Source organism: Budorcas taxicolor, chromosome 12, assembly GCF_023091745.1.
Source record: "Budorcas taxicolor isolate Tak-1 chromosome 12, Takin1.1, whole genome shotgun sequence".
In the NCBI taxonomy this organism is placed as follows: Eukaryota; Metazoa; Chordata; class Mammalia; order Artiodactyla; family Bovidae; genus Budorcas; species Budorcas taxicolor.
The window spans coordinates 82503943-82530981 of record NC_068921.1 but is presented as its reverse complement, the minus strand read 5'-3'; the positions used below and the strand labels follow the sequence as shown (position 1 = coordinate 82530981).

Here is a 27039-nt window from a genome sequence, read left to right as displayed (position 1 = left end):
CAGCTCAGTTCAGAGGAAAGTGGTCTGTAGCCAGGGTCACTGACACTATTCTGGCCTGCTTGACGAAACCAGCTTCTAAGAAATAACGCCGTCAGTCAGTTCGTATTGAGGCACCTTTCACCTGCGCCAAAACCGGACGAGCCCAAGATCACGACCTTAAGCATCTTACCAAGAAGCAAAAGTGCTCTGGAGCAGAGGCCAGGGAGTCGGCCTCCCGCGCGGCAGGCCGGCGGAAAGAGCCGAGCGCGCTCGGAAGCTCCGGCCACGCCTTCCGCAGGGAGCGTCGGGGGCGGGGCTCGCGCGACGGCGCGTTGAGCGCGGGGCATTGTGGGAGGGGCGGCCGGTGCGGCCGCGGTTGCCATCTTAGCTACTCCTGGCGTTGCGGCCTTGTCGTTGGAGGCGGCCTTCGCGGCGGCCCTCGACCTCAGGGAGAGTCGAGAGAGTCAGCTCGCTGACCAGCTTTCTTCCCCTCGGCCTCGACAGGCCTACCGGCTCGCGTCCGGAAGCGGAGGCGCGGGTAGCCCGGCACGTGCAGGGCCCGAAGCCAGCGGTTAGTCAGAGCGTCGCCCGGAAGGATGGGCCGGTCTCGGAGCCGGAGCTCGTCCCGCTCCAAGCACACCAAGAGCAGCAAGCACAACAAGAAGCGGAGCCGGTCCCGGTCGCGCTCTCGGGACAAGGAGCGCGTGCGGAAGCGCTCCAAGTCCCGGGAAAGTAAACGGAACCGGCGGCGGGAGTCGCGGTCCCGCTCGCGCTCCACCAACACGGCCGTGTCCCGGCGCGAGCGGGACCGGGAGCGCGCCTCGTCCCCGCCCGACCGCATCGACATCTTCGGGCGCACGGTGAGCAAGCGCAGCAGCCTGGACGAGAAGCAGAAGCGAGAGGAGGAGGAGAAGAAGGCAGAGTTCGAGCGGCAGCGGAAAATGTGAGCTTCCGCGCGGGGAGTGGTGGGGGTGAGGGAGTGAGGGTGACGGGGGGGTTGGTGAGGGGAGACGGCGAGAGGGTGGTGCTGAGGAGAGGGTGGTGCTGAGGAGAGGGTGGTGCTGAGGAGAGGGGGTGACGGGGGACGGGCTGGCGGGCGAGTGGGGGGGTGGCAGCGAAGGAGGGGGTGACGGGGCCAGTGAGGGGCAGCGGGGGGTGGCGGGGACCCTGGGGTGACGCGGGAGTGAGGGGCGGCGAGGAGACAGGCGACGGCTGGGTCGGGATGGGGGGAGGTGGAGGAGGTTAGAAGGGTCGCCGGAACCGGGCCCCGCAGGCTTGCAGCCTCGGCGTCTGGCAAGGCGGGGGGTCGGGACCTACCCGCGAGTTGGTTGGGGAGGAAGACAGCGGGGACCGGCCTGGGAGGGCTTGGAGGGGAGGTCGCGTTTTGGCGCGAGAGGCGGCGGCGGCGGCCAGTCCCGGAAGTGGGGGGTGCAGTTCCGAGCGGGCGGCGAGCCGCGTCGGCCCCCGAGGCTGACGAGGGATGCGGGTCTCTATCGCGTCGGAGACGTAGGACTCGAATTCTCGGGGTAAAGAAAAACACTCCCAAACCAGGCGTTGAACTTCCGTGTGTTCCTCCTGTTGAGCGATGCCGTGGTCGCTTTTCCCTTCTTGAGCCTCTTCTCTCTTTTTTTTTTTTGTTTTTTGAGGTGTGAAAAGCAAAACGCACGAAGCTTAAGTGTACAGTAAGATGGATCTTGACGCGTGCATTCACTTGTGTAACCACCATCCCGAGCAAAGCTGACTCCCTCCTTTTGCTGTGCGGTGCTTAGTCGCTCAGTCGTGTCCGATTCTGAGACCCCCGTGGACTGTAGCCCCCCCGGCTCCTCTGTCCATGGGGGTTCTCCAGGCAGGAATACTGGATTGGGCTGCCATGCCCTCCTCCAGGGGATCTTCCCGACCCAGGGGTCGAACCCGGCTCTCCCACAGTGCAGGCGGATTCTTTACCGTCTAAGCCCCCAGGGCATTGCGCTGTTCATTCAGTTTGTTGTGCAGTTCTCTGTAGCAGGCTTTGGTGCAAGCCTGTTGTTTCCCCTTGTGGTGTACTTGCTGTTGAGAAGACAGATTTGCTTTTACTTTTGCATTGATCCCATGTAGAAGAGGCACCTCTCGAGTTATCTTTCGATCTAAGACTAGGTGCACATAGTCCCAAGCTAATGAAATGGCGTGGGATAGTATGGTCTAATCATGAATTTTTGGTTTTAAAGTGTTGGGTTCTGTTTCGGTTCAAGACTAGGGTGCTCTGATGCTTTGGGTGTTCTTTCGCACCCAGAGTTCGACTTGCTGACTCTACCTGTTTAACCGGCCGTCTTCCGTAGCTCTTGAGTGCATGTTCCCAACGCGCCCGTGAGGCAGGACAGTTACTGAATGTTGAATTTTCTCGAGCCAGGTTTTTCTTGTGTACTGATTGTGCAGGGATTTTAACTTTCTCTGCAGTGTGGCTTGTTTCTAAAAGCAAATCATTAAGAGGTCTGGGAATAGAAAACTAAGAGTCCCTTCACTGCGTTCCTTTAAAACGTGGCAGTGCTTTCATTTTTCCTTAGAAGTGTCAGTGATTGTATGAACACCAAGTACCCATAATTTCGGAGGAAATTTCAATTACATAGAATCTAGTTTTGTAAAGATGTAGCTCTCAAGTAACTATCAACATACGAAGTATTTAATAAAAAAGACATCTCTGAGATAATATTTACATGTAAAATCAAAGGATATCTCCAAAGAGTAATGGTTTTCCATTCATTAGAAAGCTCAAGAGTATGTATGGGAGGAATAGTTAGAAGGATTTAGCAAACTTCACACGAATAGCAGAGAAGAAATCCAGAGATGAAATGAGAAACTTCCCTGGTGGCTCAGAGGGTAAAGCGCCTGTCTACAGTGCGGAAGACCCAGGTTCGATCCCTGGGTCGGGAAGATCCCCTGGAGAAGGGAATGGCAATCCACTCTAGTACTATTGCCTGGAGAATCCCATGGACAGAGGAGCCTGGTAGGCTACAGTCCATGGGGTCGCAAAAAGTCGGACACAACTGAGCGACTTCACTCACTCACTCACTATGTAGTTCCAAGCTGATAGAGGAGGCACACTTCCATTAGCATGTATGAAGGGAGGAGGGGGCAGAACTAGCATCCACCTTACACTGAATTCCTGTGTGTCCTGCTGTTAGTCATTCAGTCATGCCCAACTCTTTGTGACCCATGGACACTAGCCCACTGGCTCCTTTGTCCATGAAATTCTCCAGGCAAGAATACTGGATGGGTAGCCATTCCCTTTTCCAGGGGATCTGCCTGACCGAGGGATTGAACCTGTGTCTCTTGTAGTAGGCACTGCTTAATATGGTCTGATCATGCAGAGGAGACAGTTGAAAGGTCTAGGTTTCACAGCCGTGGGAATGGGCAGTAGTAGTTGTCTATCTACAAATTGTGTTAGTTAGCTCATTCAGCTAATACTTATGGAACATTTGAGAAATGCCAAGCACTATGCCAAGAGCTGTTATTCTGAAAGATGACTGACCCTCCAGGATCTCAGTCTAGCTTGAAGACGGGTAGGTGGGTAGGTAGGTTATAATACAGTGTGGTAAATTCCGTGATAGTGATGTGACTGTGAAAAGGAGGCATCCTGGACAGCTCAACATCTTAGTTCTCTTGAGGAATGAGTGGCAGATAAAGATGGGAGACTGTCAGGCTCCCCATAGGATACATGGGCTCCCAGGGAGGGAGTCCCCCCAGCACTGCCAGCATAAAGGGAGAGGTCTGAATCCAGTCACGTTTGAAGTGTTTAATGCAGGAGAGGGAGGGGCTTCCCAGGTGGCGCTAGTGGTAAAGAACCCGCCTGCCTAGATGGGCTTAATGTGGAGTAAAGAGATGACTGTGGACTTGAAATGCCATCAGTACGGAAGTCATGGAGTGACTGGAAAGGTAGATTCAGGCTGGGAATCGTGGGAAGGGTCTTGTAGGCTGAATTAGGGAGCTTGGATTTCATCATAGAAACCAGAAGGGTTTAAAGCAGGCAAATGGTGTGGGGTTGTTGATTTGTTTGTTTTAAACAGATCAACTGCTGTGTAGGATGAATTACAGTAAATACATATAGGAGTAGTGAAGGAGCAGGTGTTGAAATGGACAAAAGGGGCAGATTTAAGAAACATTTAGAGCAAATAAAATTTGATGTGAAACATAAGGGAAGTAAAGCATTATTCTTGGCTCTATTGTGGCCATTGCACCTCAGCTACCAGAAGTTTAAGTCATGACACTGTGGGTCAGACTCAGGTGAAATGTCAGAAGCTTGGTGCATGGTGGAGGGGGAAAAGTAAAGGGAGTTTCCACTTGGCACTTCCAATGTAGGCACTAGATTTTGAATATAGTGAGTTTATCCAGGCTTGATAGTGGGGGACTGAAACCTGAGAACCTTTGATCCTAGGTAGAATGACCCCGGGAGAGTGTGGGGAAGAGCGGAGGTCACAGGGATGTCTGTGTTTACCATTGGACAGAAGGAAAGTGCGTGGTCAGGCAGTGAGTGAAGAAGGAGCAGAAGACACTGTCGAGTGTACCTTCTTGTGAGAGGTCCAGTGTGAGGTGGAGAGAGACAGCAAAATTAAAATTGATCGGGCTTTAGCAATTAGAAAGTCTCAGTACAATTGGAAACCAGGCTGTTTTGCCATTTACACTTCTGAGACCTTGAATAAACTACCTACCTTTGAGCTTGATTTTTTATCTGTAAAATGGAGATAGCTGTCTTGTTTATTGTGAAGGTTAGAAATAGTGCATTTGGGGTACCTAGGTGATATTTGTTATGTAGCAGTGAGACTCAGTAATGTTGTTTGTTAATTTATATACATGCAACCAGATTGAACCTGGTGAATTTAAGAAGTGATCTTGTAAGTCATAATCTTAATACAATAAAAGACAGGCCTTAAAAAATTCTTTTTCTCAATTTTGAGGTTGATAATTCAGTTCGAAAGATCGCCTCCTAATGTCCCAGTCATTCAGTGTTGCACTCTCTCTGCTTCTGCACCCTTATTTTCATGTTTTATTTTGAGATGCTTTATGCCTGTTGTAATAACTGTTGGGGAAAGAGTGACTGAAAATGACTTGCAACAAATCAGGATAATAGTGGCATAGTAACTTCAGTGTTCAACTGCATGACATCTTGAGCGCCTTCTAAATGACAATATCTGAAGTGAACTGCGATCTATAGTGATTCTGAGAATACTTGGGAGTTTATGGTGAGAGCAAGTTCAGTGTGTTGGAACTGCGTTTCAGGGAGGGTAGGGCTTTGAGAAGAACTTCAGGGAGAAAGATCAGGCTGATGTTGAAAAGAATTTTATCAATTTTTAAAGTATTTTGTAGCTAAGTTTTTGCGCATACCTGTGCCTTCCATGTTCGTCTGGAGAAACAGTGCAGAGTAGGTCATTGCTTGTGGAGCAGCCAGGCTGAGGGCCACCCCTCAGCCACCTGCTTTGCCTCAGAGCCCATCAGATGTACATGATGCTGTGGTGTATAAAGCTTTGGGCAGAGTGGTCAGTACTGAGTAAATACTGTTTGCTAATATTATGAAGCCCTTCTAGAATTAAGCTCCTTGGACTGAGTTTGTACATTTTAAGGACTTAAAAATAATATTGCTCGATACTCTGTGCAAAGTCCCATTCAAATTAATGGTGCTGTGTTGCTGGGCCTTTGCTGTTTGTTCTAGCAGTTGCCGTTTTACCGTTGATTGTGATCAGTGTTTTTAAAAGACCTGAGGCAATGGAGAAACCTTGGTTTTGATTCACCCCTTTCATCAGTGTCAGGTTCTCACAAGGGGATGAATTTAGCAGAGGACTTTGAGGAAAAAATTAGAGAAAAGAATATCAAGAATGACACTCCTATGACCAAAGTTTAATGAATGAGTATGCAGTGATTGTAGTGATACGTTTCATAAGATACTAATGATGAAATTGGGTTTTTTTTTTCTTTTCCTGAGAAAGTTTCAGTGCCTCTTTTGAAAGTCAGCCTAATAGCTGCCTTATCAGTGATTATGATAATAAATTTGTCATCAGTAAAAATGAACTCAATTTTTTTTTAAGAACTATCCACCCATCCCACCCTCCTTCAGCTGAGTGGTACAGAAACGTTATGTTGTACTAGGTTTTATTCAGTTTTATACCATATATCTTTGCTTTAGTGGGAAGACAGACAAAGAAAGGGATCCAGACACAAGAAAGGTGGAGTAAAGGGATACAGAGTCACAGTCAGGAGTCCAGGCTGTGGTTTCTAGCACAGCATCTGGTACACAGTGGGTGGTTCAGTAGAGGCTTGTCCTGTCTCTCAGGTGCTTAATTCCCCTGTGCTTGTGTCATTGAGTTTCTGGATTCACGTGTGTGGAGGGAGGGGAATAAAAACAGTATTGGGCTTTTAACTTTTTCAGAGCTGGATCTAGAAATTGATTAGTTTTTTCTGATTGCTGAAGTAGCAGTTCTAACCTTACCAAGAATAACAGCGATTATATCATTGATAATCCTTGTAGGGGGCAGCTCTGCACTGGCGCCGTGACCTTGCCTGTCTCCTGGCAGGGCACAGCAGCAAGGCCTAATTACAGTCTGGGGTGGGGTTGCCTGTTACTTCAGGAACAGAGAGAGATAAGCAGCCTTGTGAGAAAGTCCATTGGGCCATTTCCCATCTCCTGGTTTCAGTTAAGCTTGGCAGTTTCCGCTTGCCCTCCCCTCGAGACTGTGAAACTGCTGAGCTGTAGTTATAGAGTTGACTCCTTAGCAGAAGCTGCCTCTTGCCTACACTGCTTGTCACCATGTGTGGCCTGTCACCTGGCCCCTCTGATTTGGTGTTCATCAGTGGGAGCAGAGACCCAGGGAGCTGATACCATGCTGGTGTGGCTTTTGCTGTAAGTAATAACACTGAATTTATTTAGGCTCATTTTGTACTTACTGACCAAATCTGTGGAAATGTGGCCCATCAGCCATTGTGCTGTATTGCTGTCATTTAGGGACGGTTTGCTTGTCAGAAACACTAAATAAATGTCAGATCTCTTCCACCTTTACCAAACTCCTTGGTTAATTAGGCAGCTTTTCTACTGAAAACCTAACTCAAAGCCTTATCCCATTCTTCTCCCTCTTTACTACTTTGTGTGGAAAGTTTTTAATTGGAACTTGGTTTATAGTGTCTTTTTAAGAGTTGAGTTGTACCATTTTTGAAATTTTAAAATGAAATTTCTTCTAGACTTACACATTTATTAATTTTATAAGAACCAACTAACAAAAGAACGTGTGCATGTTATGTGTATACTTTTAAAACATGGTGTTATGAAAGCGTTGCAGTTTACCAAAATGGAGTACTATAATCCTCATACTTCATACAGGTTCAGCAGTTGTTAGCCTTGCTTGTTTCTTTTCATGTTTGTCTTTGTCTTTGGATGAATTAGAGAAACAACGTGGTTATATTTGAAATATAGTTTTAATTTGTATTGAAGTCACTGCCTGATTTCCTTTAGATATTCTGGTCACTCATTTTTAGTGTTGAAGTAGATATCTGTTCTGTTTTACTGAGCTGCTGTAGATGAAGGCTTATTGGAACTGCCTTAATATGATATTTTATTGAAACTTGAGGGAAAAGAGCACAGTTAGAGTACATGTTGGGCTTTCATGTTTTTCCCCCCGGTTATAATCACTAACAATGTAATGTTGGAGAGATAGTTAAGAGACAAGCAACAGAATCTTCAGAATGGTTACTTCAGATATCTGGAACCTAATAGAAATTATGCTTTCTCAAGAAGCTCCTATCTCCCTGGCAGAAATACGTAGAGATTATAAATGCAGAAACAGATATGAATCGGAATGTTAGATATGCTGGTGTTAGTATGGTATCACTGAATAAATAACAGGAGTTAAGAATGAAAGCACCTTAGTGGAAATTGAATCACCCCCCAAAATAGTTGACTTGAAGTGGATTAGGATATTTAAAGGTCACTTAGAATCTATAATGGAGAAGGAAATGGCAACCCACTCCAGTATTCTTGCCTGGAGAATCCCATGGATGGAGGAGCCTGGTGGGCTATAGTCCATGGGGTCCCAAAGAGTCGGACACGACTGAGCGACTTCACTCACTAGAAACTGTAGTCTTAACAGATAAATTGAATGACTTCATACATACATATGAGTCATCAAAAGATAGAAAGGTTACAGATTTTGTTTAATTTTGTGGTTGTGAGAAAGTTGAAGCATTAATAGATTGACCTGTTAGGATTTAGGTATACTTTCAGAGTCTTTTGCATTCATTTCAGCACAGGTTGTCTCAAATAATGCTGTTGAATAGAAATGTAATGTGAGCCAGATTAAAAAAAAAACTAGTGAAATTAATTTTAATATAGCCTGTATATTTACTTTTTTCTTTTTACTATCAGTTCACACTGGATGCATGTGACTAGTGGCTGTCATATTGGAGATCACGTGTATAAAATGTGCGAGGTTTCCACTATGGTGCCTTTATAAATGTCAGTATCTTCAGCACCAAATTTCGCCTTGAGTAAATAAGTTCATATGTAACATCTAAATGGGATTAGAATAATTAAGCAATATCATGCTTCATTGAACTTTTTAGTAGAAGTGATGATAAAAATGCATTTCATCCACTTCCCCATATCTGGAGATGGAAATGGCAACCCACTCCAGTATTCTTACCTGGAGAATTCCGTGAACAGAGGAGCCTGGTGGGCTACAGTCCATGTGGTCGCGAAGAGACACAACTGAGTGACTAGCACTCTCCATATTTGGTAGAGCGTTGAATTGACAGTCAATTAACAAAAAGAACAGGTTCATTAAAGGGTAAAAGTTGTGAAGCTAAATAAGTCTGTATTCTGTCTAAAAGCTGAAGTACTATTGCTTTCGCACTGTGAATCTCTTTGAATCTGTATTTATTCTGACCTTGCTTGTAGTGAGGGAGGAGGAATCAATTTAGTTGGTCTGAATTGCTTGCTACATAAGTTTCTCCTAACTTTTGTGTAACTCATTGCTTAGATTAAATGGATAGGCAGATGAGCAAATCATATATTTAATAGCTTGTCCTTTGATTATAAAGCTGATAGTGAAAGTAGATTTTCTGTTTCAGATTTACTCTGCGGTTCCTAAAGCTAAGGCATTAAGCTCTTTGTATATACTAGTCTTTTTGTATTTACTTTAGAAAGTGACAGAAGAAAAAACCATGATCTTATACGTATTTGAATTTTGATATCATTTAACCTCTTGATATCTACCTTTTCCTTGTATGTTACATGAGAATGAGTTGTAAAATCATAGAAATATATAATTGGACTCTGTTTTACAGACTTAGAACTAGTTGTCTTTCAACTCTTGGTTTATTATATTATCAAAATCACTTTTCCCACTTTGTTTGCTAGTCGGCAACAGGAAATAGAAGAAAAACTCATCGAGGAAGAAACAGCACGAAGAGTGGAAGAACTGGTGGCCAAAAGGGTAGAGGAAGAATTGGAGAAAAGGAAGGATGAAATTGAGCGAGAAGTTCTCCGGAGGGTGGAGGAAGCCAAGCGCATCATGGAAAAGCAGTTGCTCGAAGAACTCGAGCGACAGAGACAAGCTGAGCTTGCAGCACAAAAAGCCAGAGAGGTAACGCTCGGTCGTTGGGAAAGTAGAGACAGTCCATGGCAAAACTTTCAGTGTCGGGTGTGCCTCCTGCTCAGTTCAGAAAGAGATGGAATACAGACTCATTCCTTTCTCGTCTAAACTTAACATTGCTGTGAAAGTTAATTTTTTAGCCTATTCAGATGTGCTGACTGATACTTAAAAGTTATTTCCATAAAACTATCCAAGGATACTTTTTGATTGAATGAAACTGGCTTACATATTTGAGAAGTGTTTGAAACTTTTGCCATGGCTGCAGGACTTAACACTCTTCTTTGGGAGGCTGGAGGGGACAGGGAGTGGGAAAGGGAAAGGGTAATAATCCACCTGTGGGTGTGTGTTCTTCTTTTCTGTTCCTCACTCTTACTGCCTAGACTGTGAGAGGCTTCTTGCCTTCAGTCAGATTAAAAAGAGCAGGGCCTAACGTGAGTGACAGCACCTGCTTTTGATAAATAGGTTTTCTTGCTCTTCTTTTTTTCCTTCTTTTATTCCTTGCCCCCTACCCCAAATCCTGCTTCAACACAATGGACTAATTCTAGCATTCTGATCATAAGGCCCTCCATTTTCCTAATGTGTTTCAAGGATCTTTTTAGGAAAAATGTCCAGATTATTCATCCACTTTTTTAGTATCTACTAACAACTCCTTTTTTCCTCTAGAGAGTTATGAAGGAACAGGTTGTCCTTGTCTGGAGTCAAGCTAAACACACGATTTGTTTTATCAGCAGCTGGAGCAGAAGTTGAAAATGTCTTTCTGTGAGACAGTAATTTGCTACTGAAGCTTTATGGCTTGTTTGCACTGATTACTCCAGGATCCTAAAACTTGCTGAAAGTCACTGAAACACTCGAGGCAAATTACTTTACAGCACTGAGTGTCCCTCAACATAGTTGCATAATAACTGAATTCCATTGATGTGTACCATAGGAAAACCCGTAGTTCTATTTTGTTGAACTTCAATGTTTTATTCAAAATAATGTGATTGATTGTCATTTTTAATCTTGGCATTATTGTGGACAAGTTGACCTTATATTAAATCTCTGTTTTCCAGTAAGTGTAGTTTTTCAAATGCATTTTCCCTCGTGCTGTCTTTAACTAGATACACATGTCTATATTTAGTGGATTTCACAGCCTCTGCAATTGAGTATATGAAATTTTGATTAGTGCTTTTCATGACGAAGATACTTTTGGAGTAATGGTGCTGTCTTGTAGCGAGTTATTAATCATAGGAAGATTTTTTTCTCTTCGTTTGCTTTTTGTTTCATATTAACAAAAATTTTTTTTTTACACGGACACAACCCTCCTGACAGTCTTCCCAAATATTAAAATCATTTGAATATGTATGCTGTGATCTCAACACTGCCCAAACCATCAAGCAGTCTTCATATAGTTTGCATTATAAAATCTCATTAAATTCTCCAAGAAAAAATAAATTACAGAATTTTATTTCCTGACCATGCACCCCCTGGATTCCTGATTTTCAGTTCAGATTGTAGATGACAAGTTAAGCTGCCTTTAGAAATTGTCAACAATTCTGAATGTTAAGTCCATTTTCCCCATGGAAGAAGCCCTTAGTTCCATGAAGTATGGATTACCATTTGTATTTTTCACTAACAGTAAATGTATTTTTCTTATTAATTGTTTGCCTTAGGAATGATGAATTACATTTTTTGTTCCTTCTTACCATAAACATCTGCATTCCTCAGCTCAGCCTTCCTTGTATGTTGTTTCTTTATAAATGGTTGAGCTGCTGATGCAGGTTTTGCCAAGCTAACAGTACAAATCATTTTAAAGAGGAAGCTGGCGCGTATGGCAGCCGAGGAGCACACTCTGCAGGACACTGGACAAGACAGTAAATATTCAACTTTTAATGCTGATTAAAGGAGTATAGGTAAAGAATACGTAGGTATACATAATTGGTGAGACAAATATTCACTTTATTTATCTTTTATATATTATTTTTTAATTTGGTAAATACTATCCAGTTTTGTAGTTGTCCTTGTTGATTTGTGTGATGTTAAAGTATTAGTAGTAACTGCCAGGAAACTGTCATTAGGGAGGGTGTAGTCGGTTGCTGTTTGGACTGGGAGGGATGATTGAAATTTAGTGCTAGAAACAAATGTTAGTGGCTGCACAATTTATCATTTGTCAGACAGAAGGTAGCTATACAGCTGCCCTGTTAAGTCAGATCAAAAAAGTTCAGAGGAAGATTAGTAAGTATTTATCAATTAAAAAAAAACATTTTATCTTTCTAACATCTGAACATGTCCTCCCCTTTAGGAGGAAGAACGTGCAAAACGTGAGGAGCTCGAGCGAATACTAGAAGAGAATAACCGGAAGATTGCAGAGGCACAAGCCAAACTGGTATGTATGAAGCAAGCGCGAAAAGTAGCTCAGAGTTCTCAGGGCCCTCTCGAGGAATTTGAGGCAGGAATAGGGATAGTTCGCTAGATTTTGGCTACTATCTCTAGAGGAATCTCTTTGGGACAAGCCAGAAATTCTGGTTAATCTGGAGAAAATTCCAGAATTCACAGGGGTTTAGAACAGATTTTCTAGGGGAAATTGAACTGTCCCTAATTTTTTTCTCTACCTAAAACACAAAACCAAAAGTCTGAAGGTATTTACACCCACTAATATACAATATTTCACTTGGCATAAGTTGCTGTTATCAATTACTAAACAGAATAAGTAGACAGTATCTGATAAAGTGTACCAGGTTAGAAAGTGTTTTGTGTGTTTCAAGTTTATAATCTAACAAGGAACAGAGACTTATATAATGGCATTATGAAATAGGCATATGAAAGGAGATACAATTTTTACATTTCGGTAAAGTCAACATAAGAATGCCAAAGTAAATTTTTTCAATAGAAAAGCTAATACATATCACTTCTGTTTTTCTTTCCCATTCTATATTTTAGTACTCCAGTTTTTTGTGTTTGTAGCATATACTAGCATTTAAAAGTAGATGAAAGTTTTTGTTGGAGTAGGATTTTCCCACTTAAAAGTATGAATATATTTTGAAGCATACTCAGTATGATGAAAAAGAAAGCTAGAATTAAAGGAGTATAGATATAAATAAATCAAAAACAAAAAAGGATAGTCAGACATTATAGGGGAAAACTTACAAATGGCATATAGGAATTCCACTTCAAAGTAAGAATATAAATCAAAGATGGAAGGACATGTACTTAACGGTGAATGAGCGTTAGTAGTGGTTCCTGCCCGGGAATGAAAACATGGCCCAAGAAGGACTTTTGATTGTAGACAAGTTTTGCGTAGTTAGAAATGGTTGTGAGTAATATAGCCATGGGAAAACAGTTGCCAGTAAGTTACACCGTAGACGGGGGGGAAAGCAAGATGTAGGTTCCATTTAAGTGGTTTAGAAAAAAACAAATTCTGTGACTGTGTTTCTAAAGGCACAGAAAAAGATCTGGGAGTGTTTAAGCAATTTGAGTTTGAGCAAACTCTGAGAGATAGTGAAGGACAAGGAAGCCTGGCATGCTGTAGTTCATGGGGTCGAAGAGTGGAACAAGGCAGTTAGAGCTGGATCCTTATGGCTGGGTGGGGAGAATGAGGGAAGACCGTGAATACTTGTTTATAATGAATAAGAATGTGAAAGGTAAACCACCAGCAGTTGGTTTTAGAGCATGATCTTTTACAAGATAGTGTACCCCACCTAAGAGCCAAACTTAAAATACCCTGAACAACTTTTGAGCTTGACATAAGGACTCTTACTTAATATCACTGTCCTGGTTAAAGTGAAAGCCACAAGTCAAGGGAAGACTCACTTCTGCTTTACCAAGGAAAAGACATTAAATCTGCTTAGGTAGAAAAGGCTCCATGAATGTGAAGTGGATGAGAAATCATAGTAAGATTGTATCACTGTATGCTGATGAACAAGTATGTGATAATTAAAAAAATAATTCCACATAAGGAAATCTCAGTACATATAGACAGTGTAAGTTGAAAGTGTGCCTCTTAATTTTAGTTTTGCAAGTTGAGCTTTGAATGGGACATGCAGTCTGGTTTGTAAGGCATGGATATTTGCAGAAGACAGGAGCAGTGTAGTTTGGGTTGAAACACTGAAGCCAAATCACCCAGCAGGTGAGATGGGATTCCTTTTAGAACATGGAGTAAGAGATTGGATAGTAAAGGGTTTTAGGTTGTGGATGGCCTGAAATACTGGATGGTGACTCTTGAACTGGGTGTATGCTGCCGAAGTCCTGATCCCTCCTGACCCGGGCTGGCTGGGTGCCTAGGGACACCTCCGCCTCCGGTGTTCCTCTAGGAGTGTTTACCGACATGAACCGTAAATTTAGAGCCTTCTGTTTGTCATTACTGGGAAAAAGATGAGCAAAAATACTCCGGAGCAGCTTCTTTTGTCTTCTAATCCTGGTTTGCCTCAGACCGCTGCTTCTGCAAAACACAGTTAAGATGCATTATTAGAAAACTGAGATCAGAGTGCTGTAGGAGTTGCTGAAATGCTTACTGGCTTCTCTTTTGTGGGTCAGTGACAGTTTGCGTGGTCATTGGTTCCTGGACCATACTTAGAGCAGCGCTGCTCCGGGGCAGTATTAATAAATGGTGCAGTGACGCTACTGTTGACTGCATGTTGCCAGTGACACTTGGGTGAAAAGAAAGGTATTGATCGTACAGGGAAAGAAGCTAGAATTTGAAAGTTGGTAAGAATTTGGACATAATTAGTCCATTTGCTTCTTGGTTGGGTTCAGTAAAGTTGCAAGTATAAGTTACTTTTCATATTGGAAAAGATTAATTTTTATCTGTTTCTCTTGGTGAACATTTCCTTGCAGGGAAGATAGAGTATCCTTTGTGTAGGAAGAGACAAAATGTATATTTTGCAAAACATATTGCAGTTTCTTTAATTTTTGTTTTCTCTCCTCTTCCTCTGACTTTTGAGTACAGTTCTTTAATCTCTATACATATTCACTAAGAACTGGGCTTCCCTGGTGGCTCAGTGGTAAGGAACTCACCTGCTAACGCAGGAGACTCAGGTTCAGTCGCTGGGTCAGGAGGATCCCTGGAGAAGGAAATGGCAATTCACTCAGTAGTCTTGCCTGGGAAATCCAGGATAGAGGAGGCTGGCAGGCTACAGTCCATGGGCCCACAAAGAGCAGACATTACTAGGGAATTCTACATGGAATATATTGAAAATCTTGTTAAAATGATAGATATAATGTATAAAGAGTAATATGGAGATAAAGAGTCAACGTCTCTTAAAGACTTTAATCTATTAATTGTGGAGACAAGGACAGTTCCAAGGAAAGTCAACTAATAACATGGAACTGCTTGGTAAGGAGTATGAATTATGTGAGACAACTGACATAATTGCCCTGAGAACCTTCTTGGAAGAGAGACCCCTGATCTGGACCCTGATGGACAATTAGAATGAGGATGAGAGTGTGAGGAAATGAAATGTAGTGCAAAGGCCTGGAGGGAAATAGAACTGGAGAAACAGCAGGAGTTAGGGGATCTCTTGGAATAACAGGAAGAGCAGTAGCAATTGTAGTAGTAAAGCCACTTTGTGTGTAGCAAGCTGTGTGATAAGTAATGGGAGAGTAGCTGTAATAGATCCTGAAAATAAAACCCCTCCTTAGGAAGGAAGGAAAGAAATGGCCCTCTCTTTGCTTTTTCTCTGATGCTATATGCCACACTTGAAGATCTTTTCCTCCTGTCAGTGCCCAGTGCTGGCAGGGATGTGGTCACAGGGACCCTTTGTGCAGAGTGGTGTCCTGGGAGTGGAAATGGGCATTACCATTTTCAGTTCAGTTGCTCAGTCCTTTCCGACTCTTTATGACCCCATGGACTGGATCCCACCAGGCTCCTCTGTCCATGGGCTTCTCCAGGCAAGAACACTGGAGTAGGTTGCCATTCCCTTCTCCAGGGATCTTCCCGACCTAGGGATAGAACCTATGTAATACAGAGAAAGTAGCTAAATACAAAACTTACATACATACTATGATTTTCCTAATTTGAAATGTACATTTGCACATTAAATAGAAAAATATGCCAAAGTACTGAGAATAGATATCTCTGATTGGTAGGCTTGTAAGTGATTTTATACTTTGCTCCAATTTCTAGAAGTAATACATGTCACCATTGTGATCACTTAAGAGTAACTAGTAAAGAAAGTAAACTACGCCACACTTAGACTAACTTTTAAGTAGGTCCTCCTGACGAAACTACAGAGATAGATCCCAGTAATGTCTGTAATAAGGAACACATGAGCTAAGCACTGGACTCTCATGTGATAATCATGTTAAGTGGTCTAGACCAAGAGTAATTTTTGCTTATTTCAATTCCAAGTTATCAAGATACTTGATTTTATCTGTTTATAAGGAGGCAAGAAAATATTTTTATTTTATTTTTTTTAATTTATTTATTTTAATTGGAGGCTAATTACTTTACAGTATTGTATTGGTTTTGCCATACATCAACGTGCATCTGTCACGGGTGTACACGTGTTCCCCATCCTGACCCCCCCTCCCCGTATTAGCTGACATACACACTTGATTTATAAAGTCAGATGAAGTTTAATCAAAATGTGAATTGTCTTGGCTTGGCTTTTTGGCACATTGGGTCAAGTTCTTGGGTTAGTATTGGCAATGCACAAGTAGCATCAACTATGTGCAAGGCTGTTAGCTTGATGAGATGGCGAATTTTAATTTCCTTCAGTGTTAATACTTAAAAACGGTGCGAAGACAGTTTTTTAGTGATGTGTCTGGGAAGAGCCAGATACTGTCCTGAAATGTATATGAATCTTACTTACTCAGTGTTGGCATGGAATAAAGTGTTCTAGGTGGTTATGTCAGTAGGAAAAATGACCCTCAGACAGTTCCCTGAAATTGTAGATATATAGTATATTTCCTCTCTTTAATGTTGAATAGTTTTCCCCTTTTTCCCTTATGGAATAGGGAGATTTCCCATATTCGTTGTGCTACATGACAGTTGGTATCTCACCAGTTTGAGAGATTTTTAAAAAAGTACCATTGTTTACTATATATGAAATGTATCCATATTCTTAGTTTAAAGTAAACTAGATCTTACTTTGCAGTTAGGAGAAACTGTAAAAAAGAGTCTTTAGAAAGATGCAAGAAAGCACTTTTTTTAAAGTATGTATATATATGTTGTTGAAGTATAGTTGACTTTCAGTGTTTCAAATGCACAGCAAGGTACTTCAGTTACACACATATATTATTTTTGAAATTATTTTCCATTACAGGTTATTATAAGATATTGACTATAGTTCCCTATGTTATATAGTAAATCTTCGTTGCTTATTGCATATCTATTTTTTAATTAGAAATCTAGCTTTCTATTCATACTAAGACAAGTGGAATAACAGTGTCATAATATTTTAGGCAAAAAGTCAAAAAAGTTTTCTAAAATATATATTATGCATACTATGTATGTATATAAAAGCTTTTTAACTATACTTGATAAAGGCTTGAAAAAGAACACAAAAGAAGAGATGGAGAAATTGGAGAACAAACTAAATAGGAGTGCTAAATATGAAATAGAAAAAAATGAAACAAACTAGACGAAAGTAACAGGTCATCATATAGTCCAGTTGTTTAAACATGACTGATCATTAGAGACATATCTGGAGCTCTGGAGAAAAAGGCAATACCTGAGCATTTGTATTTTTCAAAAAAAATTTCAAGATAATTCTGTTATGCATGTGGATTTTAAAATGTGTTTACAGGTTTTTCTATTAGATCCTAGTTTTGATAATACAAAGTTCTGTTATTTTCCTGTTGACCAATCACGATAACAATGATATTGAGTAATAGTTACATAATCACAATAGTAAAAATGTTTTCTCAGTTTTCACAATTAATAGCCAGACAACCCTGCCCCCAAATAATTACAAGCCATAATGGGAACATGCTTAACTTAACAGTATAAAATAATTACATACAATTTGGGGGTGTCAAGCAGAGTGACGTGGTGAGTGGAAGTGCATGCATGCACATGTCTTCATCCCCCGCCCCCCATCAGTCAGTGTCTTTTGGTTGGTGCTTTTAATCTGTTTACATTTAAGGTAGTTATTGATATATGTGATCCTATTACCATTTTCTTAATTGTTCTGGGTTTATTTTCTGTGGGTTTTCTCTTGTGTTTCCTTCCTGGAGAAGTTCCTTTAGCATTTGTTGTAAATCTGGTTCGGTGGTGCTGAATTCTCTTAACTTTTTTTTGCTTGTCTGGAAAGCTTTCAATTTCTGCATCAAATCTGAATGAGAGTCTTGCAGGGTTGAGTATTTTTGGTTGTAGGTTCTTCCCTTTCATCACTTTTAAATATATCATGCCATTCTGTCTGGTTATAGAGTTTCTGTTTAGAAATCAGCTGATAGCCTGATGGGAGTTCCCTTGTATGTTTTTTGTTGTTTTTCCCTTGTTGCTTATAATATTTTATCTCTGTCTTTAATTTTTGTCAGTTTGATCACTCTGTGTCTCGGTGTGAGACACCTCCTTGAGTTTATCTTTCCTGGGACTCTTTGTGCTTCCTGGACTTGGTTGACTATTTCCTTTCCCATGTTCAGGAAGTTTTTAGCTACTATCTCTTCAAATATTTTCTCAAGTCCTTTCTCTTCTGTCTCTTTCTGGGATGCAAATATTGGTGCGTTTAATTGTCCTCAGGTTGTGCAGAGGTCTTGTAGTCTGTCTTCATTTGTTTTCATTCTTTTTTCTATATTCTGTTCGGCAGCAGGGATTTCCACCATCCTGTCCTCCCTTTATCCGTTCTTCAGGCTCAAGTTATTCTGCTGTTAATTCTTTCTAGTGTATTGTTTATCTCTGTTCTTTAGTTCTTGTAGGTCTTTGGTAAACATTTCTTGCATCTTCTCAATCTTTGCCTCTGTGCTTTTTCTGAGATCCTGGATTATTTTCACTATCATCATTCTGAATTCTTTTTCTGAAAGGTTGCCTGTCACCACTTAATTAGTTGTTTTTCTGGGATTTTATCTTGTCCTTTCATCTGGGACATAACTTTCTGCTCTGTCATCATGATTAACTTTCTGTAATAACGGTTTTTGTTTAGCCACTGTGAGACTGCTTCTTTTGGCTGCTGCTTGCTGCCTTCTGAAGGAAGAAGCTAAGGGGCTTGTGTAAGCTTCCTGATGGGAGGAACGGGTGGTGGGAAAAAATGGGTCTTGCTCTGGTGGGCAGGGCCTTGCTGAGGAAAGCTTTAATCTGATTATCGCTGCTGGTGTTGGGGGGGGGGGGGTGTGGTCACTCCATCCCTGGTGGTAGTTTGGTCTGAGGTTACTCAACCCTGGGGGCTCCAAGGCTCTATGGTAGGGTTAGTGGCAAACTCCCAGGGGGTTTACGCTACAGGGGACCCTCCAGTGCCTCTGTCCCTGCGGTGAGCCCCTGGTGACCCACGCCTCCACAGGAGGCCCTCCAACACTAGCAGGTAGTTTTGGTTCGGTCTCCTGTGGGGTCACTGCTCTTCTTCTCTAGGTCTTAGTGTGTGCAAAATTTTGTTTGTGCTCTCTAAGACTGGAGTCTCTGTTTCCCTCAGTCTCCTGGGAGGCCTATGATCAGATCCTGTTGGCTCTCAAAGCCAGATTCCCTGGGGATCCGCAGTCCCTCTGTTGGATCCCAGGCTGGGAAGCCTGACGTGGTGTTCGGAACCTTCACAGCAGTGGGAGACCTTTTTTGGTATCACTGTTCTCCCAGTCTGTGGATCACCCACTTGGCAAGTACGGGGTTTGACTTTATCATGATTGTGCCCCTCCTGCCATCTCACTGGGGCGTCTTTGGATGTGGGGTGTCTTTTTTTTGGTGGGTTCCAATGGTTGTTCTACAGCTAGTTAAAAGTTTTGTTGCTCTCACAGGAGATGAGTGCATGTCCTTCTACTCTGCCATCTTGAACCAAAAGCACTCTTTAATGTTAGTATAGTAGACTGAAAAATAACCTCCAGCCCCCTAAAAAAAGATACCATGTTCTAATCCCCAAAACTTGGGAATGTTACCTTATATGACAGATAAAGAGTTTTACAGATACCAGTTCAGGTCTTGGGGTAGAAATTCTATCCTAGATTATTACTATGCCCTGAATGCCTTCAGGCATTCACCAACTCATCACCAACTCTGTGGATGTGAGTTTGAGTAAACTCTTGAGAGTTGGTGATGGACAGGGAGGCCTGGTGTGCTGCAGTCCATGGTGTCACAAAGAGTCAGACACAACTGAGCGACTGAACTGAGCTGAACGCCTTCACATGTATCCTTTCAAGAGGGAACTGGAAGAGGTGTTACCACAGAACACACAGGACATGGCAAGAAGAGCGAGGCTGAAAGATACTAGCCTTGAAGACAGGAGTGATGTGGTCAGAATGCAAGAAGTCCTCCTCGCAGCCCCCAGGAGCGGGAAGAAGCTCGCAGTGGGCTCCCCTAGACCTTCCTGAGGGAGCAGAGCCTGCCGACACCTTGGTATGGGCCCAGCGATGCTGATTTTGGATTTCCAGCCCTCAGATGAACTTCGTGTTGTTTTGAGCCTACCTACTTTGTGCTCACTTGTTACCTAACCATGTGGGCCTATTTTTGGAATTGGACAGTGGATAGAGGCTGGAAGCATTTAGAGGCACATGACAAAATGCCTGGACTGCTTTTGAGAGACTCTAGGTAGGAATATGGACTTTCTAAAGTGCCTCTGGGCACTTCTGGTTAGGGGTGGGAAGAAAACAAGTAACATGTTAATGGAAACTGGAGGCAGGGAATTCCTTATTATATAGTGGGAGAAACCTAGCTGGATTGTATCCTACAGCAAGAGGTACGGCTTACATCATGATGAGCTTCAGTTCTAAGTAAAGTGTAGCCTTGTTTCTTCTCATAATTTATGAAAAATGCAAGAAGAGAGAAATTGAGCAAAGAACCAGGAAGTAAAATAGATGAGAACTTGATGTTTGTGCTAGAAAGAAGGTCATGGGTATGACTGGACATCTCCTTGCTAATGCTGAAAAGATTAGGCGTGTGACTCACAGGTTACCTCAGCCATTTTAGCAGAAGCCAGGAGTAGGTGAGATTATCCCAGAAGGACCTGTGGAAGAGCCTGTTGGCTCATGGCCAGATGTGCCTGGGAGATCAGCAGAAACACTGCCAACAGGGGCTGAGAGAGAAGACCGTGGCAGAGGCTTTCAGACTCCATCATAACAGATGAGACAGCGGTATGGAGTCAGAACAGAGACGGGAAGATCCTGGCGGAAGGAATGTGGCCCTAGAATGTCAGCACCTTGATTCTGCTGCAGTGATAACTGCCTGCTGGATACACTTCTGTTGTTTTAAGCTATCCAGTTTGTGGTAATATGTTACAGTGGCTACTGGAAACTAACAGTTGGAAAGAGAACAGAACATTTGTAATAGAGCTGAGTGTATGTCAGCTGACTAGTAACGACACGTTTATACAGTTTAAGAGATGGGAAAACATGGTATGCATCAAATTTGTAGGTCAATTTAAATATCTTAATTTGGGATGGAATGGTGGGCAAGTTAGGGTTTTCAGGCATTAAGAGGCTTGTTGCCAGGTGATAAGGTAGAAAACTGATTTAATTATGTTGATGTATTCTGGGCAACAATTTTTAAAAAACTGAACATTAAATGTATTGACATCGTGCAGTGTGGTGTGGAGGACAGAGGCTATAGAAACAAGAAAGCCACTGAGGTCAGTGAAAAGGTGGGCACTTGATAAGGTGGAAATAGAAATAGTAAAGAGAGGATAGCTGAACTTGGTGAGTGAGGAGGGTGTGCAGAGGGAGGAAGAAGAGGAAAGGGAAGAGAAGGAAGTCTGCTGTAGGAACCAGGACGGCCCGGTGTGGTCATGCCAAGAGCCAGCGGTCACCAGGCATTGGAGGAAAACTTCACAAAAGGAATGCTTATTGAACAAGATAAAAGAACCGAGTAAAAGAGGATTTAGGGCACAGAATTAAAAGAAGTGCATCTAGAAGAGTACAGTTTCTTTTCTGTGAAATTTTAAGACATGAATGGTAGAATCCTGAAAGTGTCAGCTCTCTCTTGGCAGTAACGTCGAGCAGTCTCTCCAGAGATCTGGAAGACAGTGGTTTCTGTACCCAGTGTTTCATACCATGCTCAATTACCAGGCAGTTCTTGAAGCAGTTGTTTGTACTTAGGTAAAATGAGGAGAGAGGAGATGTTATCTAAAGTATGTTTGATATAAAGGTAGCAAAAGGGAATTAAACTGAGGAGAAAGGGGACTAGAGGGAGGGTGGTTACGATTTCTTTTTAGGTGAGTAGCTAATGATACAATGATGGTATATATCCTCAGAAGGTGTCTGTCAGAATAACTAAATTGCCATGGGCTCCTGGGGGGAAAGAGGGTATTACTTTTTTCAAACCAACCCCCCTCCTTTTTTTTGGCCTTGTACATGAATAACATAAAATAGTTTGCTAAGGGTCAAAACTAATTACATCAGATTTTCTTTTTAATATTTTTTACTCATTTTTTATCTAAAATGGGACCTGTATTATACTTGTTAGTGGAGGGAAGGGTGTGTTAAAATTGCAAAATGGCAGAGTGAAACATACGCTTTGTAAGGTTAAAATGTAGAAATTTCACATTTCCAAGTTAGGGGCATGATTCCTAATTGTAATTTTTTAATTTTTTCCCAGCATTCCTGTTATCAGTCCTGATACATATTTCATAAAAATTCATATGTATTCCAAGTAGAGTGATGGTTTTCAGTATCACTATTTACTAAAGAAACTGCTGCTAAGAACCTTGATCCAAAATTGTAGACAGTGTAAGGAGAATGCTTAGAAAAGAGTTAATTTTTAATAAGGTAATAGAACCTCTGGGTAAAGAGGGATAGGAAGACAAAAGATCCTGGGAGAGGGGCTAGGTAGACCCTTCTATTATGGCAGTATACGCTGCTTTTGTGTACTTCACCTCAGCAATTCTTTTGAATGGGGTGAGAGTTGAAAACCTTTTTGAGACCACGTGGGTGCCGTGGCCGTGAAGGCTGGCCCGCATCATCGGTGTTGACCTTTCTCTTAGGCCTCCATGGTGTAAGAGAACTTGGTGCTGTCCGTCGGTATAAACACGCCTGTGCATGCCCGCCCCTCATTTGGAAGAATGGTTTCTTGTGTGCACATTGGAAATGAAGAGGGGAGAGGAGTAATGCATACTTGCCTGTAAACGGGGTCATGAGAGACAGAGCAGGTCAGTTAGCTGAGAGGGCTGCAAGGCCTTAGCGAAACACCTTTCCAGGCAGCTGTGGAGCCCCACCACACACGCTGACGCACAGGCAGGTTTCCGTCTCTTGAAAGCCACTGAGTTAAAACGAGAAAAGATTGGTTTTTCTCAGCTAGCCTTTTTTAATATAAAATTTACTCTATTGTCAAGGTTTATCAATTTACCAATATACTCATTAACTTGCAGTTGAAAAGGACTTGGTAATTTTATCAGTTCAACATAGTTTTCTTATTTTAGAGCTAAAATAATGGTTTTTCTTCTTTGGTCACTCTACTTAGGCCTCATTTTTTCTGTTTGGCTGAAAGGGTATTTTCTAGCATTTGTAAGTGTTGTACTTCACAGTGTGCTCTCATAATTATCTTACTTCATCTTGTAATTACCCTACGATATACTTACTCTAGTCATTTCATAGTTACTATCATTGCTATTAGAGTCATTCTTTATATATAAGGGTCGAAAATAATTAAGATTTCCCCAAGATTATTGAAGTACTGAATCTTAACAACCAACTTTTATGAATGTCAAATTCTTCTGTGTTTTACAAAATCTTGGAATGTTTTACAAATAGGGAGCCTTCCCTAATATACTAAAATTGTTAAAAAACTTATTTCAGGCCACATTTTGGAATACATGTTCTTTACACAAAGACACTTATTTCTGCACCATTTTATTTGAAAATGTCTGTTTTGTTACTCTCTTATTTTTTTCTTACAGTTTTGTTGAGATATAATTGACATACAGCACTGTATAGGTTAGTGTATAGCCTAAACATTTGACTTACGAAATGATTACCATGATAAGTTTAGTGAAAATCCATCTTTTTTTTTTGTCCCAAAATATGCTCAGTTTAAAGCCGTAATAGAAGAAACTACGAGTGTGTGTGCACAGAGGCAGGAAAGGTGTGCTTCAGGTTTCGAGAATTGTTCCATTGTTGGGTGCCGGCAGCGGGCCCTGTGCTTTGCTGGCACTGGGCATAGCACTTCAGTGGTTAGTGTCATCCCAGCTTAATTATGCTCCCCCGCTGCATAGACACTGTCATCTCCCATATTTGTAGACTTAATGAAAATGAACCTTTTCTTTTTCTTCACTCAGATCTGAAGTTAATTTCAGTACGGTTGGAATAGTTTTTTCTGTCTGTGAAGGAAGTTGCTTTTTAAATCTTGTTTAATTTTTTTGATTAGGTAATATCACATAATTCCGGATTTAACAGTTACACAGTATTTTCTTTTACAGGGTTTTTCCAGTCTTTTACAAACCATGTTACAATAAATTTGTTCAATTTTGCATGTATGCAAGTATATTTATAGAATAAAACTAGTAGAAAATGAAATTGCTGGATATAAAAGTGCTATGAAAATGTAGTTTGGGGTAGATTGTGCCAAAGTGCTTTTCATAAATTTCTCAAGTGGGTTGTTGAGGTGTGTGATATAAAACCCTTCAATTCCCAGGGTTCTTTCTAATATGCTTTCCTTAAGGCCGAGTTAGAACTTTAGGGATGTCTGTATTGGTGAAAGTTTCCGAAGCACAGGCACGCACCCTGAGAATCTTTACTACACCTTGACTCAGCTGCATGTGCCATGCCCTGACCATCTAGAAAGCAATTTCAGGAGCATAATGGAGATGAAAGCAATGAATTTTTGACTTTGGAAATAGAAAGGCATTCAGATGATGCAGTGAATATTTTACGATCAAGGTCAAATAGGGAGAAAAGGCCAACTCGGTGATAACCGAGATTCAGAAGTCAAGGGTTGGCACAGGCGGTCTAAACCTTGGCACTGTTCAACTTTGGAATGAATTGGTTGTTGCGGGGGCTGTCCTAGGCCTTGTTGGGTGTTTGGCAGTCTGTTCTCTCCCCATGAGATGCCAGCAGCCACACCCCAGTCATGATGACTCAAGTCACCACCACACACTGCTTGATGTCCCCTGGGGGAGAGTGGAGTGGAATTGGACCTAGTTGAGAGTTTAAGGAAGTGGATGTGGTATCTTTGGAGAGAAGAGCGACTTGAGGAGGAAGGAGCTGGTGAGAATGGCCTAAATTTTCTTAGTGCAGAGAGGAAATCTTCTGTAGAGAACACAGGAAGTTGGTTGCTTGAGACTGAAGGAGTTGAAGGCATTGCAGGAATTAATTTTATTGGTGTCTATTGAAATTAGCCAGGGAAGCCCATCACCGCCTCAATGGACATGAGTTTGAGCAAGCTTGGGAAGTTGTTGAAGGACAGGGAAGCCTTGCATGCTGCAGTCCATGGGGTTGCAAAGAGTCAGACATGACTGAGTGACTGAACTGATTGAAATTAGCGTTTTAATAGTCAGCCAAGTCAGAAAGGTTTCGTTATTTTTCTCTCCAGAAAAAAGTTTATTATTTTTTGGTTGTCAATATGACAGTATAATGTAGCACCATTGAGGATTTTTGTATGCCTTTCTGGTTGCAAATTTAGTTAAACAAGTTGGTAGATAGAATACTCTTTAGAATTCATGCCTCCATTCGTAATTGACAGTTTGTTAGTCTGGTTGCTAAAATGGTAGATAAAAATAGGTAATAGGACAAAATGTATACTGAGCTCAAGGCATGATTATAGAAACTTCTTTTCATCTTCAAAATGTTCATGTGCTTTCCTAACAATTTGTTCATATATTTTTCATAAAAAACAATATTGGAAAATGTTAGAATAATTTACAAGGAGTTGTTTCCGACTTCCTCAATATTTTTCCCTAATACCTTCTGTGTCATCTTAGGCAAGATTTTTTTAAACATAAACTTTTGTATACCCTTTTGATTAATTTGTCAGAAGTTACAAATAAAAAAATGTTACTAATTTTTTACTTTTAACTTACAGGCTGAAGAACAGTTGAGAATTGTTGAAGAACAAAGAAAGATTCATGAGGAAAGGATGAAACTAGAACAAGAGCGACAGCGTCAACAAAAAGAAGAACAAAAAATTATCCTGGGCAAGGGGAAGTCCAGGCCAAAACTGTCCTTCTCGTTAAAAACCCAGGATTAGACTGCAAACTCTGAACTTTTTACGAAGAAATATGGAAAAACTTTGTATGGTAGCTTCATGTTGAAGTGGTTTTTTTTGTTTTGTTTTATTTTTGTTTTTTTAATTTGGAAAATCTGGAAAGTTAGCTTGTTTTAATAGGGGCTATGCTCTACAGTTCCTTTTTTTCCCCAGCCCACCCACCCCTCAACCCCCTTACCCCCCAACTCCCTCTTAACCTCCATTAAGTCAGATCCTTATCAGATCATTGTTACCTTCTAAAAAGCGATCTATTTTTCACCTGTTGGACTCTGTTAGTGGTCTGAGGAAGAACAGATCACTTTGTAAACTATGGATGGTCTGATAAGGTTTTTACTGACCCACTGACTTTAGAGTTACACTCTGTTTACTACATCATAATGCTGGTTTTGCTGACTTTTTGTTTTTTTATATATTTATAAAAAAAGAAAAAGTTGGTGGTTGCACTGGAAGCCCCAGGGTGTCACTGGGCCTTTGTGGTGTATTGTTAGCCAGTGTCTCGCGATACCGTTGCTCTTGGTGTTCCTGACACAGGTAAGGAAGCAGTTGGTCACCTCTGGCACAGGATACATGCACAATTCAGTATTGTCTCTGTTCACCTGGTTTCTATTTCATTGACAGAATCAAACCAGCATTCCCCACTGTGTAAATAAATAATTTTGCTGAATAAAGTAAAGTCTTAAATTCATATGTTGAAGCAATTTTTTTTAAAGTTCTGTTAAGTCTTAAAGAGGGTGGTTTACTTTTTGATGTCAACAATCTAGAAATCCTAGGACTATGCTATATATTTCTTCTAGCTTATACCTTTAACATAGGATTTATATGTACTTTAAATATACTTGAGAATTAGTATTTAATGGCTATTTTTACAAATACCTAATTTATGCCTACACAAATTATGGCAGCAGTATTACCTTTAAGAAAGATTAAGCACCCAGAAAAAGATTTAAATTCTCAATCCTACACCTCTATTTTAGGGTAATAAGTATTATCACCACAAATTATACTTAATAAAGACTAGAAAAATGCCTCTAAAAGTTTACAGTATCTTAAATTATTTTCACAGTGGGCCATCAGAAAGAACTTAGCTCTGTTCTTTTACAAAAGGCTAAGGTGGTCAGATCACCCTCAGTGGAGGGTACATGCACATTTATTTTGGGGAAAACACATTTCAGCTTAAAAGTTTTCCTTTTGTTTTTGCATGTGGTA

At 41.4% G+C, this 27039-nt stretch overlaps 1 protein-coding gene across 2 annotated transcripts; it reads left to right on the top strand.

Moving 5' to 3' along the window:
* Window positions 1–346: 346 nt before the first annotated feature.
* Window positions 347–26580, top strand: ARGLU1 (arginine and glutamate rich 1). 2 transcript variants are annotated; one of them, XM_052649998.1, is made up of 4 exons: window positions 347–922; window positions 9353–9578; window positions 11869–11952; window positions 25651–26580. In XM_052649998.1, the coding sequence occupies exons 1-4, from the start codon at window positions 576–578 to the stop codon at window positions 25813–25815; spliced, it is 822 nt and encodes a 273-aa protein (XP_052505958.1). In that variant the 5' UTR covers window positions 347–575; the 3' UTR covers window positions 25816–26580. The 2 variants fall into 2 exon arrangements, with proteins under 2 accessions (XP_052505958.1, XP_052505960.1); XM_052650000.1 differs by lacking the exons at window positions 11869–11952; window positions 25651–26580 and adding an exon at window positions 11383–11857.
* The last annotated feature ends 459 nt before the right edge of the window (window positions 26581–27039 follow it).